Below are 12827 nucleotides of genomic sequence, written 5' to 3'. Positions count from 1 at the left end.
CCCCAGAGCCAAGAACCTGCTGGTGCTGCCAGGCCCCCGGTCTCAGGAAGGCCCATCCCCAGCTCCCAGCCCCCAGGTTTCAGCTCCAGGAGCCTGCCTGGCTGGGGAGCCAAGAAAAGGCTCAGATCCTCAGCGGGTTGAAACCTGCCGCAGCCCACCCCTCCCTGAAACTCCAGAAACAGCAAAAGCCAGGTCACTTTATACCTGGGTACAACCCCCAACTGATGGATGGGTAACGCGCTCACAGGATGCCGCTCGGCAGCCCACATGAGCATCTCGGTTGGCTACTGCCCTCTTCTGCGGGTTGAGGGACAACTTGCCCCTGGGAAGGTGATCAAGATCCCTGCACAAATCAGATCCCCCATTTCTCACCCACCCCGACGCCCTCCCACTCCCACCTCCCCAGCCCTGTCATTCACCAACAACAACCCCTCCACAGAGAACGTCAATACCGGTGGGGAGAGAAGCACATCTTATCCAGGCGTTGGGCAGAAAGAGGTATGTAGTTGCCGAGTGGTTTATAATGGCAGAAAAACTGGAAACAATACAAGTGTCCATCAGAAAGGTACTGGTAACTTAAATTTTATTACATCCTGCAAATGCGTACTCTGCAGTATGAAAAAAATCAAAATCTGCAAGTGCCAAGGTTTAGAAAGACATCCAAGACATATATTAAGTGGGAAAAGAGAGATCCAGAGCTGCGTATGTAGAATGATACTATTATGGGCTGGTTTTTCTTTCTTTCTTTTTTCTTTTTTTTTTGCCACGCCGCATGGCATGCAGGATCTTAGTTACCTGACCAGGGGTCGAACCTAAGCCCCCCGCATTGGAAGCATGGATTCTTAACCACTGGTCCCCCAGAGAAGTCCCAAGGCTGGTTTTCTTATATTTGACACTCACCCCCTCCCCCCATTCATTCTCCACCTTTTCATGATCTACTCCGTGTCCCTGGAAGCTGACCTCTAAGGGCCACAAAACCGGGGCTTCCTTGCTGGCTGATGCCACTTGGTTAGGCCAATGGAAGGCTCTGGCTATAGATCAGAGGACAGGACAAGAGAGAAGCTGGGGTATTTCTTCTCTCTGGTCCCTCCCTGCCTGTTTGGATGGTGGCTGTGTTCTGCTATGGCCACAGCTGGAGATATTGTGAGGGCCTATGAGTTTTGATGTTTCTATCCCATATCATATCAAACACATTCAAATACATACGCTTCCCACAATAAATATAATTTGGGCCATAAACTGTTGAAAGAGGCTTGTATAAATTTAATAATTCTGACCCTAAGAATAGATTATGCATTGGGTTCATACAACTTAAACTTTACTGCGTCCACATATAACTATATCATAGTTGAACAGAGTCCCAGTAAACTAGTGGAAATAATGTTACCTAGATAAATATTCATTAATTACAATTTTGATTTTCTTTTTATACTTGGAATCCAACAGATACATGACAAATTTTTAGGTCTTCTGAAAGCTCACAGGCCCCAGGCATCACGGCCAGTGGAGTTTTGCTCATTCTGGCTGAAGTGTCCAGAAGTTGCCAGACCCCTCCTGGTAGGGCTGGGTCAAAGCAGGGGCCATCCCCAGGAGCCACTGAGGCAGAAAAGAATGAAGCAAACCCACAAGGGAAATTCTGCTCTGCTCAGGGGCCGTTTCCTGAACGGGCATGGAGCCAGAAGCCGAGGGGGGAGGGAGGAGGCTGAACACTCTACAGCTTGCCCCATGAGCTGACCCCGCGAGCCTATGGCCTGACCAGCCCCAGTCTGCTGGCCCAGCCAGATGGATAGGATCAGCATGGCCCTCCCACAGCCTCCAACCTGTTTTCTGGGCCAGGCTGGGACTTGCAATAGGCCAGATGCCAGCCCAGGCTGCACCCCAGCCTCTGGCTCAGAGTCGACACCAAGCCCAGGGGCCAACAGCAGGTCTCAGTCAATACCTTCCCTGGGCTGCCTCTGGCCCAGGCTTTCCCACCACCATCCCTACCGGCCCTCTAAGTGGGGACCTGGGCAGGCTCCCCAGGGGGCATTGAACAGAGCTCATCAAGCTGGCAGCCACGTGCACACACACACACACACGCCGCATGCAGGCGAGAGGGATAGGCACACCTTAAAATCCAGATCCCCAAGCAGGGCTTCTAGATCCCCTGGGTCCCTCCCACCCTCGGGCCCCAGCGGATGCTGGAGCCAGGCACAAGGTGCTCTCACCCTCCGAGCTGGAGCCTGGGGAAGGTTGCGCCCAGGACAGGCTCCTTGGCCACTGCCCTAGCTGTGGCCAGGCCCTCTCCCTGAAGCTCCAGAGCCAGGCCCAGGAAACACAGGGTACAGTTTTTTGCTAGGAGGACCCAGCAGGAACTGTGCCAACTCAGTGCCACACCCATGGTGCTAATAACCAAGAGTCTTATCTTCCTGCAGACAGTTTGTCTTTGCACAGTGACCAGGTGACTGCCCACATGCGGCCAGAATCAGTGGCTCCCGGCTCTCACCATGTGCTACGGTGGGCTGCAGGTGCTGGCCTGGAATTCGCAGCGCGGGGGTGTTTAAGGTTTGAGGAGCAGTTGTTAGGGTCTAAGAAGCTCTGGGCTCTGAGCCTTGACTGACCCTTTTTGCCTAACTGCCCACAGGACAAGGCAGAGAAGCAGCTGCTCTGCAGACTCCCGGGCGGGGGAGAGAAATGCCCCTCCCCACCATCCCACCAAGGGCCAGGATGGAAGAGCCCGTCTTGGGACACTTGGAACCAGGAATGGAATATCCAGAGAGAGGAACAGAAGCAGGAACAGTACATTCACGATTCCGCACGACACAGCCCTGGAGAACAGCACACAGACCGCTCTGGGGGGATTAGCCCAAGGTTCTTCATGAAGGCTGAAGGTTTTTGACCTGATGAACTGTCTTGATGACACTCATAGGGCCCTTCTCTGCACAGCCCCTGGGTGGTGTCACTAAGGAGACAGGCCATGTGCCCAGAAGGCCCTCCCTGTCTGACAGCCAGTTTGGGGGAGGCTTCATGGAGACACCCTAGTTCTATGACTCAGGATGAGGGTAAGAGGGAACTAAGCCTCTTTACGTGGCTTACCTACCGGGGGACCTCAGAACTACTCTTTGTTCATGTAACCTTGCCTATCAAGCCCTGCCCTGGGGTCAGGTCAGGAACGTGGGAATCAGCTAAGCTCACAGGTGTATGTGACGGACACAGCAGTGTAGAAGGAACAAAGGAAACCCTCATCCTGGGGGCCCAGGCCCAGCGTGAAAGCAGCGTAGTTTACCCAAGATCCTCTGCATCCCCCGGAGTCACGTGTGTGCATTTGAAAAAGGAAACTCAAAAAAAAATTTTTTAATACCATGCATTTTCTTTTTTTTTTCGTTTCTTTCTTTCTTTTATCTTATTTTATTTATTTTTGGCTGCATTGGATCTTCGTTGCTGTGCGCGGGCTTTCTCTAGTTGTGGCGAGCAGGGGCTACTCTTTGTTGCGGTGCGTGGGCTTCTCATTGTGGTGGCTTCTCTTGTTGTGGAGCACGGGCTCTAGGTGCACGGACGTCAGTAGCTGTGGCACGCGGGCTCAGTAGTTGTGGCACACGGGCTTAGCTGCGATCTTCTCGGACCAGGACTTCAACTTGTATCCCCTGCACTGGCAGGCGGATTCTTAACCACTGAGCCACCAGGGAAGTCCCCTGTTTGTCTGTCTGTTTGTTTGTTTGTTTTCCCCCTTTGCAGCCTGCCTCGGAGATCGTTTCATGATCAGTTCAGAAGACCTTCCTCTCCTGATCTTTCAGCTACACAGTAATTTACTCCATGAGTCCACACGATGGCAACTTCAGAACCTGTGCTTTTAACCGTGTTAAGGCGGCTCTGAGCATCCAACTCTCACATTCATCGATTAATGCCACACAGATTCCTTTTTAGCAAACATTATGTAAGAGGTTAGAACAATTAAAGAATTGCAAAGTTAAAGCACGAAACAGAGGGCCGTAGAGGCTGACAGCGAGAGCGATGGCTGACGGGCACCGCAGGTTGAAGAACGCTTCGCTCTGATCCCACCCCCATCCTATTCCTCCCGAGTCTTTTCTTTTTTTTTTTTGCGTACGAGGGCTCTCACTGCTGTGGCCTCTCCCCTTGAGGAGCACAGGCTCCGGACGCGCAGGCTCAGCGGCCATGGCCCACAGGCCCAGCCGCTCCGCGGCATGTGGGATCTTCCCGGACCGGGGCACGAACCCGCGTCCCCTGCATCGGCAGGCGGACTCTCAACCACTGCACCACCAGGGAAGCCCCCGAGTCTTTTCTAGGTCAGGAAATAGCACCCCAGGCCCCTGGCTGCCCCAGCCTGATGCTTCCCTCCCCAGCCCGTCTTATTCTATCCAACGTCAAGCCTGTCCCTGGGTCTCTCACATCCTCACCCCACTGCCATCAGCTGGTCCAAACCCACTATCCCTTCTGCTGAGCCGCTCAGTCACTCCCACCCCACCCCATCCTTTCCCCTCAGAGCAGTAGTCAGAGACATCTCATCAAAAGGGAAATCAGACCCCATCACTCCCTATCAACACCTTCCAGGCTGTACACCCCTGTTCACAGCAGCAGCATTCACGATAGCGAAAACGCAGACACGACTGTAGTGTCCGTCAACGGATGAATGGATAAGAAGAATGTGATCTAGACGTAAAATGGAATCTTACTCTGCCTTAAAGAGGAAAGAATCCTGCAATATGCTACATGGATGAACCTTGAGGACATTATGCTGAGCGAAATGAGCCAGTCACAAAGGGACAATTACGGCACGATTCCACTTTTATAAGGTTCTTAGACTTGTCAGAATCATGGAGATGGACAGTAGAACGGTGGTTGCCAGGGGCTGAAGGAAGCGGGGTGCGGAGTTGGTGTTTAGCAGGTATAGAGTTTCAGTTTTACAAGATGAAAAGAGTTATGGGGGTGGATGGTGGTGATGGGTGCCCATCAATGTGAAAGTATTTAATACCACTGAGCAGGACACTTAAAAACGGCTCAGACAGTAAATTTTACGTTATGTGCATTGTAACACAATTTTTTTAAAGCAATGAAAAAGGAAACCCCCTTCCAGAGCATAAAGACCTTAATTGGAGGCCCTTCGGGATCTGGTCCCCACTCCCCAATCCAGGCACAATGCCCCTCAGTGCTCCGGACAAGCCCAGGTCCTTCCCACCTGAGGGCCCTCAGTGCTGGGCACCCCCTCTGCGCAGGCCCCTCCCCTGTAGATCTCAGCACCGAGTCACCTGCTCAGAGAGGACCGCCCCAACCCCCCACTTAGTCTCACTCTCCTTTTCCACCATAGGGTCCCCGCTTCGTTCTCCCGTAGCGCTTGGCACACCTGCGAGTGCTTCATTTGTTTCACCGGCCGCTTGCTGTCTCCCCACCAGAGTGAAGTTCCACGGCAACAGGGGCCTGGGCCCGCCTGGTTCATTCCCGCATCCCTGTTGTGTGTTGATGCGACCCTGACAGTAGATACTGAGTTGGAGTCTGGGGGACAAGATCATTACTAGGGATCAATAACTGTGAAGGGAAATGGGCAGAACCTGGGCTGGGCAGAGGGGAAAACCGGCCTGCAGGCCACGCAGGCCCGACAAAGACTTGGCCAGCCAGGCACAGCGCTCTGGAGTAAAAGGACCACCTGCTAGAGCTGTCCCGGGGAGGGTGTGACCTTGAGCAAGTAGCTCCCTGCAGCTGCGGCAGACCCCCAGGGACTGGGCAGACCCCCGGCACTGGTCACTGGCTGCTCTCTGCTGACCTCACTCCTCGAAGCCCAGCGGCAATTTCATCTTGAAGGGGCTCCAGAGCAGGGCTGCTCCATGTCTAAGCCAACGCCTAACTCCTAGCACAGTGCCTGAAACTCCTAGCAGGTGGTCAGCACTTATTGAATGAATGAATGAATGAACATTTGATTGAATCTTGAAGTACAGATAGGATTTGGAGGAGACAAGGCAGATGTGTGTTCCAGACACGAGGCACAGCTTGTACAAAGGTAAAAAGGCATGAAGAAAAACGAGGCATGTTCGCAAATGGGCAAATACTAAGGGTTAGGGCTTCCCTGGTGGCGCAGTGGTTGAGAGTTCGCCTGCCGATGCAGGGGACACGGGTTCGTGCCCCGGTCCGGGAAGATCCCACATGCCGCGGGGCGGCTGGGCCCGTGAGCCGTGGCCGCTGAGCCTGCGCGTCCGGAGCCTGTGCTCCTCAAGGGGAGAGGCCACAGCAGTGAGAGGCCCGCGTACCGCAAAAAAAAAAAAAAAAAAGTACTAAGGGTTAAATCCCCACTCAGGGGAGCAGAGGAATAAGGCTCAAAGGGTAAGCAAAGGCCAGTGGACAAGGGCCTTGTAATAAATCACACTTGAATTTTATCCCATCCGCCCAAGGAAGCTTTAAAAGGGTTTCAAGAAGGAGGAGGATGTGATCAGCAGGCTTAGAAAGATCCTTCTGGTGGCCTTTCCCAGGATGGCCAAGGAGGACGAGTTAGGAGGCAGAAGGCCGTTTAGGAGGTGACTTTGACCCGGGCAGGCCTGTGTTCTAAGGCATGGACGCTGGAGAGAGAAGCAGGCAGCCTCTGACGTAGCGTCAGGAGGCCAGAAGGGGCCACGGCCACAGCCTGGAACCACCAATACGTAAGCTCGATCAGTGAAGAATCAACGTCTATAGAACAAGAAGGTCGGTCAGGGAGGAAAACAGCAAAGGACTGAGTCGTGGGAGCACAGGCGAGAGAACGGTTCAAGAAGGAAACGGCAAGAGGGTCAAAGGCCATTAAGAGGTTAAGTGCAATAAGGCCCAAAGTGCCCGTAGATTTGCCGTCAGGAAGGCAGGACTCCAGACACAGCTGGTGCAGTGCGTCCTCCAGCCTGACCTGGGGCTTGGGTTTCAGGGACCTTCTGGAGAACTCCTTCACCTGTCAACATGCTTCAGTCCAGGGTCTCCCCCAAGTCTGACCACGAGATGCTCTGGACCGTGGGACCCTGGAAGCTTAAGGTCCAGCCATTTCCTTGGAGAGGAGCCCATTGAAGTATCAGAAGTCCCGAGTCCTAGTCCTGTTGCTGCCACTGCTATGGGGCCTTAAGCCTCAGTTTCTCCCAGGGTGATGGGCCCAGGTGGGCTCTACAATTGCTTCTGTCTGTCGATCTGGACTGCCCAGTGCTCAGGTTCAGAGAGAGTGGCACAGGCGGCCAGCTCTCCAGACCCTCTGACTTGGGAACCCTTGCTGCCTCCACACCAGACCCTGGGTTCCCCCCTCCCAAGTGGCCTATTGTGTGAGCTCAGTTTCCATGGGGACAGAAACCGGGTTGAGAAAGAAGAATGTTTATTTTTTCCACTGAGCTGATGCCCATGTAAACAGTGTGGTCCCATAAGTGGAGCCCTCGCCCTGCCCTCCCCGCTCCAGGAGCATATAAGAAAATACCCGGATGGGCATATCTCCCACAAGACCACCAGATCCAGAGACAGGGACAGAGCCTCCCTCACCAGCCTCCCTCCCACCATGAAGCTTGCCCTGGCAGCCCTGGTGAGTGTCCAGAGCCCTCTGCCCCAAGCCGAGCTCAAGAACTCTCCCAGTGCTGCTCGGGAGAGGGGACGGCTGTCCATGCCCTCTGTTTAGCTGCCGGGAGAGGCTGGGAAAGCTGACTCCCAGCCAGGAAGCTGGGTCTAGCGAGCAATCTCATCTTGGGAACTTGGGGAGAGCCCCGAGGCTGTGGGGAAACCTGAAAAGGACCCCATCTTCCATATCCAACAACTTCAGAAGTGCAGGGAATGGAACAGACTGGAGGAAGGGATGGAGAATATCCCACCTAGATGCAATGACCGGCAGAATAAGAGTAACAAACAAGCTTCTCAAAGCCCAGGGCTGGACAGACCCCGAGATGCCAAGAGACCTGGGTGCTGCCTCCAGATTTGGGGTCAACACACCACTCTGGCAGCCAAAAGGGCTGGAAGGAGCCTCATGGGTTCCAAAAAAACCCAACCCAGGGCAAGGTCCCCCATTCTGCACAGAGAGGAATATTCTTGAAAGGGCTCTTCCCTTTGGGAAACTGCCAACTCAGAACGGAGATTTCTAAACATTTTCTGTCCTCTGCAAAAAAAGGGTTAGGAGTCTCTGAAGAGTTGCAGCTGTCACTAAGAAGAATGGGGGTGGGGTGAATCACACCTCCCCGGAAACCCCCTGATCTCTTGGGAGCTGGGTTACTGAACTGTTTTTTACTCTATATCAGCCTCTTCTACTCCTTCTACAACAAAAAATTTTAAACAAATTCCCGATAGTTCACTTTCAAAGTTTCCTGACAACCATGGAGATAAGTTTTATGACCTTGGCGAGGCAGGGGAATTAGTTAGAAAACCAAGGCCAACAGGCAGTGGGAACAACTATGGTGCAGAGATGTCTATTTTAAAGGGGAAATAACATCATTTGGACTGAAACGTATGTTAATTAGAAGATCTCAATGCCAGGTACAGAGGGGGGTGGTTTCACAAGACAGGACTGAAATACGTTAGGAGGTGGGGCCGGGATGTGTTGGTATGTTCCTGTGTGTGCACATATGATAATACCAATAATAAGGTCTAACATTTATTTAGCACTTACAATGTGCCCATCACCGTGCTGAACCCCGTTTACAACCCTATGAAGTGGGGACATTATCCCCATTTTACAGATGAGAAAACTGAGCTAAAGAAAGATAAAGTAACTTGGCTGGTGACATAGTAAGTTGCAAAGCAGGGATCTAAGTTCTGGAGAGGGTCTGACTTGGAGTGGCCACTTTGAGTGGGGCCCTGGAGCCCAGGCAGGGGAGTTTGCACACCAGGCAGCAAATTCAAGGACGGGGATTTGAGACTCAGTAGGAAGATGGGCAAGCAGGGAGTAGGGGATGGTGACTCTCCCCACGTTCCTGGGGGCAGGGACCTAAAAAGGAGCACAACCGGAGGCGGGGTAGGGAGAACTCTGGTGAAGGGAACACGGCGGGGCCAGGAATAGAGGCAGAGATGTGTCTGTGTGTGGATGAGCCCACAAGGCCAGGCGCCCACAGTGGATTCCTCTTCTGGGCCAGGCTCTGGGGCTCACGCTTGGCTGGTACAAGTGCCTCCTCCTGCCAGAGCCTGACTTTGTCACCTGTGGCTCAGACCATCACTAACCATCGGTAAGAGGCATATTTCCAGTGGGAGCCAAAACCCTCGACGGCCTCTTCCCGGCCCCCGCACGGCACACCAAACAAATCAGATCAGCAGCTTCTATTCTCAGTGCCCTGCCTAGAACTCTATCAGAAAGAGCCAGTAGCACCTTGCCGCCGCAACCCAGGAAGTATAAGGGAGGCTCAGGCAAGCCACGAAAAGCTGGCCACAACCCAGAAGGCATCCACATGGCGTCAAAGAGCCGACTGCTTGGAGCGCCACCAGGTCTCCCATTCAAGGCCGTCGACGAAAGGGCCGCTATGTCTTGCTGACAGGCCCAGCTGTGTGCATCTGGGCCAGGCCCAGGCAGGAAGCTGGCCAGTGTAGACAAGGGCCTGGATACACACACTCTCTCTTTTCTGTGCTCCAGCATCTACAGAGGTCTGCCTGAACTTTCTACATGTCATTGAAAACCTCTTCATGGGCATGCTTCCCAGCTATGAGGCTGCCCTTGAACCCTTCAGCCCTGAGGAAGACATGAAAAATGCAGGGGCCCAGTTGAAGATACTGGTGGACACCCTCCCCCAAAAGGCCCAGGACAGCATGATAACGCTCACGGTACACGGCTCCCTCCACTCCCACTGCCCAGTGGAGGATTTCCCACATCCCTCAGCTGCAGTGTCAACTCCCTTTGGGGACCCTTTTCTAATCCAGAGAGGAGAGTCACAGTGCAAATATCCCCAGGGAGCAGGCACAGCCATCTTACCTTTTTTTTGGCTGTGTTGGGTCTTCGTTTCTGTGCGAGGGCTTTCTCTAGTTGTGGCAAGCGGGGACCACTCTTCATCGCGGTGCGCGGGCCTCTCACTATCGCGGCCTCTCTTGTTGCGGAGCACAGGCTCCAGACGCGCAGGCTCAGTAGTTGTGGCTCACGGGCCTAGTTGCTCCGCGGCATGTGGGATCTTCCCAGACCAGGGCTCGAACCCGTGTCCCCTGCATTAGCAGGCAGATTCTCAACCACTGCGCCACCAGGGAAGCCCCATCTTACCTTTTTTTTTTTTTTTTTTTTAATTTATTTATTTTTTTGCCGTACGCGGGGCCTCTCACTGTTGTGGCCTCTCCCGTTGCAGAGCACAGGCTCCGGACGCGCAGGCTCCAGACGCGCAGGCTCAGCGGCCATGGCTCACGGGCCCAGCCGCTCCGCAGCATGTGGGATCTTCCCGGACTGGGGCACGAACCTGTGTCCCCTGCATCGGCAGGTGGACTCTCAACCACTGCGCCACCAGGGAAGCCCTATCTTACCTTTTTTAAAGAAGCTACTGAGGGACTTTCCTGGCGGCCCAGTGGTTAAGACTCGGCGTTTCCACTGCAGGCGGTGTGGGTTCGATCCCTGGTCAGGGAATTAAGATCCTGCATGCCGTGCGGCCAGAAAGTTAAAAAATAAATAAATTAATTAAGAAAATAAGAAAATAAAAATAAAGAAGCTTCTGAGAAATAGTCTAAGCTTAGCTCCTCAAAGAAACACCGAACCTCTTAGGTGACATTAAAGTTTCTGGGTCTGACTTTGACGTTCATTCACTATTGTATTGGGTTTTTGACCTTGACGTTCATTCACTATTGTATTGGGTTTTTGACCTTGACGTTCATTCACTATTGTATTGGGTTTTTGACCTTGACATTCATTCACTATTGTATTGGGTTTTTTGTTTGTTTGCTTCAGGACAAAATAATCCAAAGCCCACACTGTGCTTAGGATTTAGAAGCTTAAGATCTCCACCTGCCGAGGCCCCTGCCACTCCCCGGATGTTTCCTTCACTCCATCCCCACCAGCCCTGCCTGGCTCCCTGCAATAAAGTACAAGCACCACATCTCTGTGTCCCCATCTCTTTTTTATTCACCTGCTAGAGTGAGAAGGTGTGCTGCTGCTGGGGTAGGTTTAGAGCAAAAAAAAGCAGTGGCCATGGAAACACATCCCCAAGGGGCCCAGACCCTGTCTCACTTCCGGTCCACAGGTGGCCAGACCAGCTTCTAGCACATACTCCCTTCCATGGGCAGACAGCTGGCCTGGAAGCGTTCCCAGGGCCTTGCTCAAACTTGACCTATGGGGGAAGGCAGGGGGAGGTTAGACAGGGTGGCAGCTGACCTGAGGCTGACCCCCCAATACCATTTAATAATGAAATTAAGTGTTCTGTTTCTTCCAGACCCTTTGGGATCCCACTCTTGGGTGGAAAAAAATATTTCAGGTGATTATGCTACCCAGACATGCCTGCAGACAAAGATGGTGCTTTCCAGAGAGTTCTGTCTCCCAAAGATAAATGGTGGACGTTTCAAGCATTTTGACAGAGAAGTAGGGTGCTATGAGGGGCTGAGTGGCCCTGTGACAGTCCTGCAAATCACACCCAGCACATGACTGATGCCCTCCACCTACAGAAGGATCAAATTACTAAGAAACTTAGGAAACAAAGACTGGAGGGAGGAACAGACTCGATTCCTTGATTAGGAATCCAGGGTCCTTGGGGCTGATTTCAAGGAGCAATAGACTCTGAGGGGCACCCTCAGAGAAGGCAGGCTGTTTCGCTCACTTCATATTTGCTACACGAAATTATTTGTCAAACTATTTTTTAAAGCAAAAACCCTCTACTCATGCATTTTCTAGATCCTTTATCAGTCATCATCGTTAGGACATCCTATTTCCAGGCTGAAATTGCGAGGCCTACGTGTCAAACTGTCCATTCACGTCAGTCTCTGCCCAGAAGAGGAGTCTGGGGGGTGGGTGGGTCGGGACGAGGCTGGTCAGCACCTAATTACTGCCGTCCACCGGCGATGATGCTCCTGTTAGACCCCGAAGCCCCTCTCTGACCTGCCCCCGCCTCCCGCCGTTCCCTGAGTCCCCTCCCAGCCAACTTTCACGCCACCCCCTTTTTTTCTTGCGGCAAAGGAGTCTTCAGGCGTGAAATCAATCCCTGGGTATTTACCAGCACTTTCCATGTGTTCATAGTGGTGCTGGGCGCTCTGAGGAACCCGGGAGCAGATTTCATAACCCAACAAATATGCATGAAGCCCTTGCTCGGCGCCAGAACCACACTGAGGCCCAAGTAGAGCGGAGTGAAGAAAACAATGGCCTCTGCTCTCAAGGAGCTGGCAAGCTAGCGGGGAAGATGGTCAGCGCCCTGCAAATCAACCAGGAAACAAACAGACAGATAGATAGAGCTCTGATTAAAGCATAAAAGAAATACAGGGAGTGATGTGACCAAGAGCAGCACGGACAGGCCAGCCCGGGAGTCCGTCCCGTCCCGCCCCCCCCCCCCCCCCCCCCCGGCTCAGGGTCTGAGCAGGGATGGGAGGAATTCAACGAGATTGGGGGAGGCGGACAGAGCATTGCAGGCAGAGGGCGAAGCAAGAGGGAAGAGGGGAGGCTGCCTGGGCTTCTTCCCGAGCCCCTGCCCTTCTTGAGGCCCCACTGAGCCCTGCCCTTGGACCCCAGGAGAAAATTCAGAACCTTCTAAAGGGAGTTCACTGGTGGTCTAGTGGTTAGGGTTCTGGGCTTTCACTGACAGGGCCCAGGTTCAACCCCTGTTGGGGAACTGAGATCCTGCAAGCTGTGTGGTGCAGCGAAAATAAAAATAAAAAAGGAAAGAAAGGGCTTCCCTGGTGGCGCAGTGGTTGAGAGTCTGCCTGCTGATGCAGGGTACACGAGTTCGTGCCCCGGTCCGGGAAGATCCCAC

At 53.2% G+C, this 12827-nt stretch overlaps 1 protein-coding gene across 1 annotated transcript; it reads left to right on the top strand.

The window, feature by feature from the left end:
* The first annotated feature begins 7486 nt into the window (after positions 1–7486).
* SCGB1A1 (secretoglobin family 1A member 1) lies at positions 7487–12555 on the top strand. Its single transcript, XM_089914222.1, has 3 exons — positions 7487–7510; positions 9493–9753; positions 12427–12555. Exons 1-3 carry the CDS (start codon positions 7487–7489, stop codon positions 12553–12555), a joined length of 414 nt encoding a protein of 137 aa, XP_089770348.1.
* Positions 12556–12827: the final 272 nt, after the last annotated feature.

Source organism: Delphinapterus leucas, chromosome 7, assembly GCF_059928025.1.
Source record: "Delphinapterus leucas isolate spDelLeu-1000000601 "Yukka" chromosome 7, BTC_Dleu_Yukka2, whole genome shotgun sequence".
NCBI lineage: Eukaryota > Metazoa > Chordata > Mammalia > Artiodactyla > Monodontidae > Delphinapterus > Delphinapterus leucas.
The sequence above is the reverse complement of the archived record's forward strand: the minus strand, read 5'-3'. Positions and strand labels throughout refer to the sequence as shown.

What these genes read in the sequence shown, in the direction of transcription:
- SCGB1A1 (XM_089914222.1), top strand. Translation starts at nt 7,487, where the DNA reads ATGAAGCTTGCCCTGGCAGCCCTG. An exon ending in AGCTTGCCCTGGCAGCCCTG is followed by an intron (nt 7,511 to 9,492) that starts GTGAGTGTCCAG and finishes TGGCCAGTGTAG; the next exon opens with ACAAGGGCCTGGATACACAC. An exon ending in CCCTCCACTCCCACTGCCCA is followed by an intron (nt 9,754 to 12,426) that starts GTGGAGGATTTC and finishes CCCCCGGCTCAG; the next exon opens with GGTCTGAGCAGGGATGGGAG.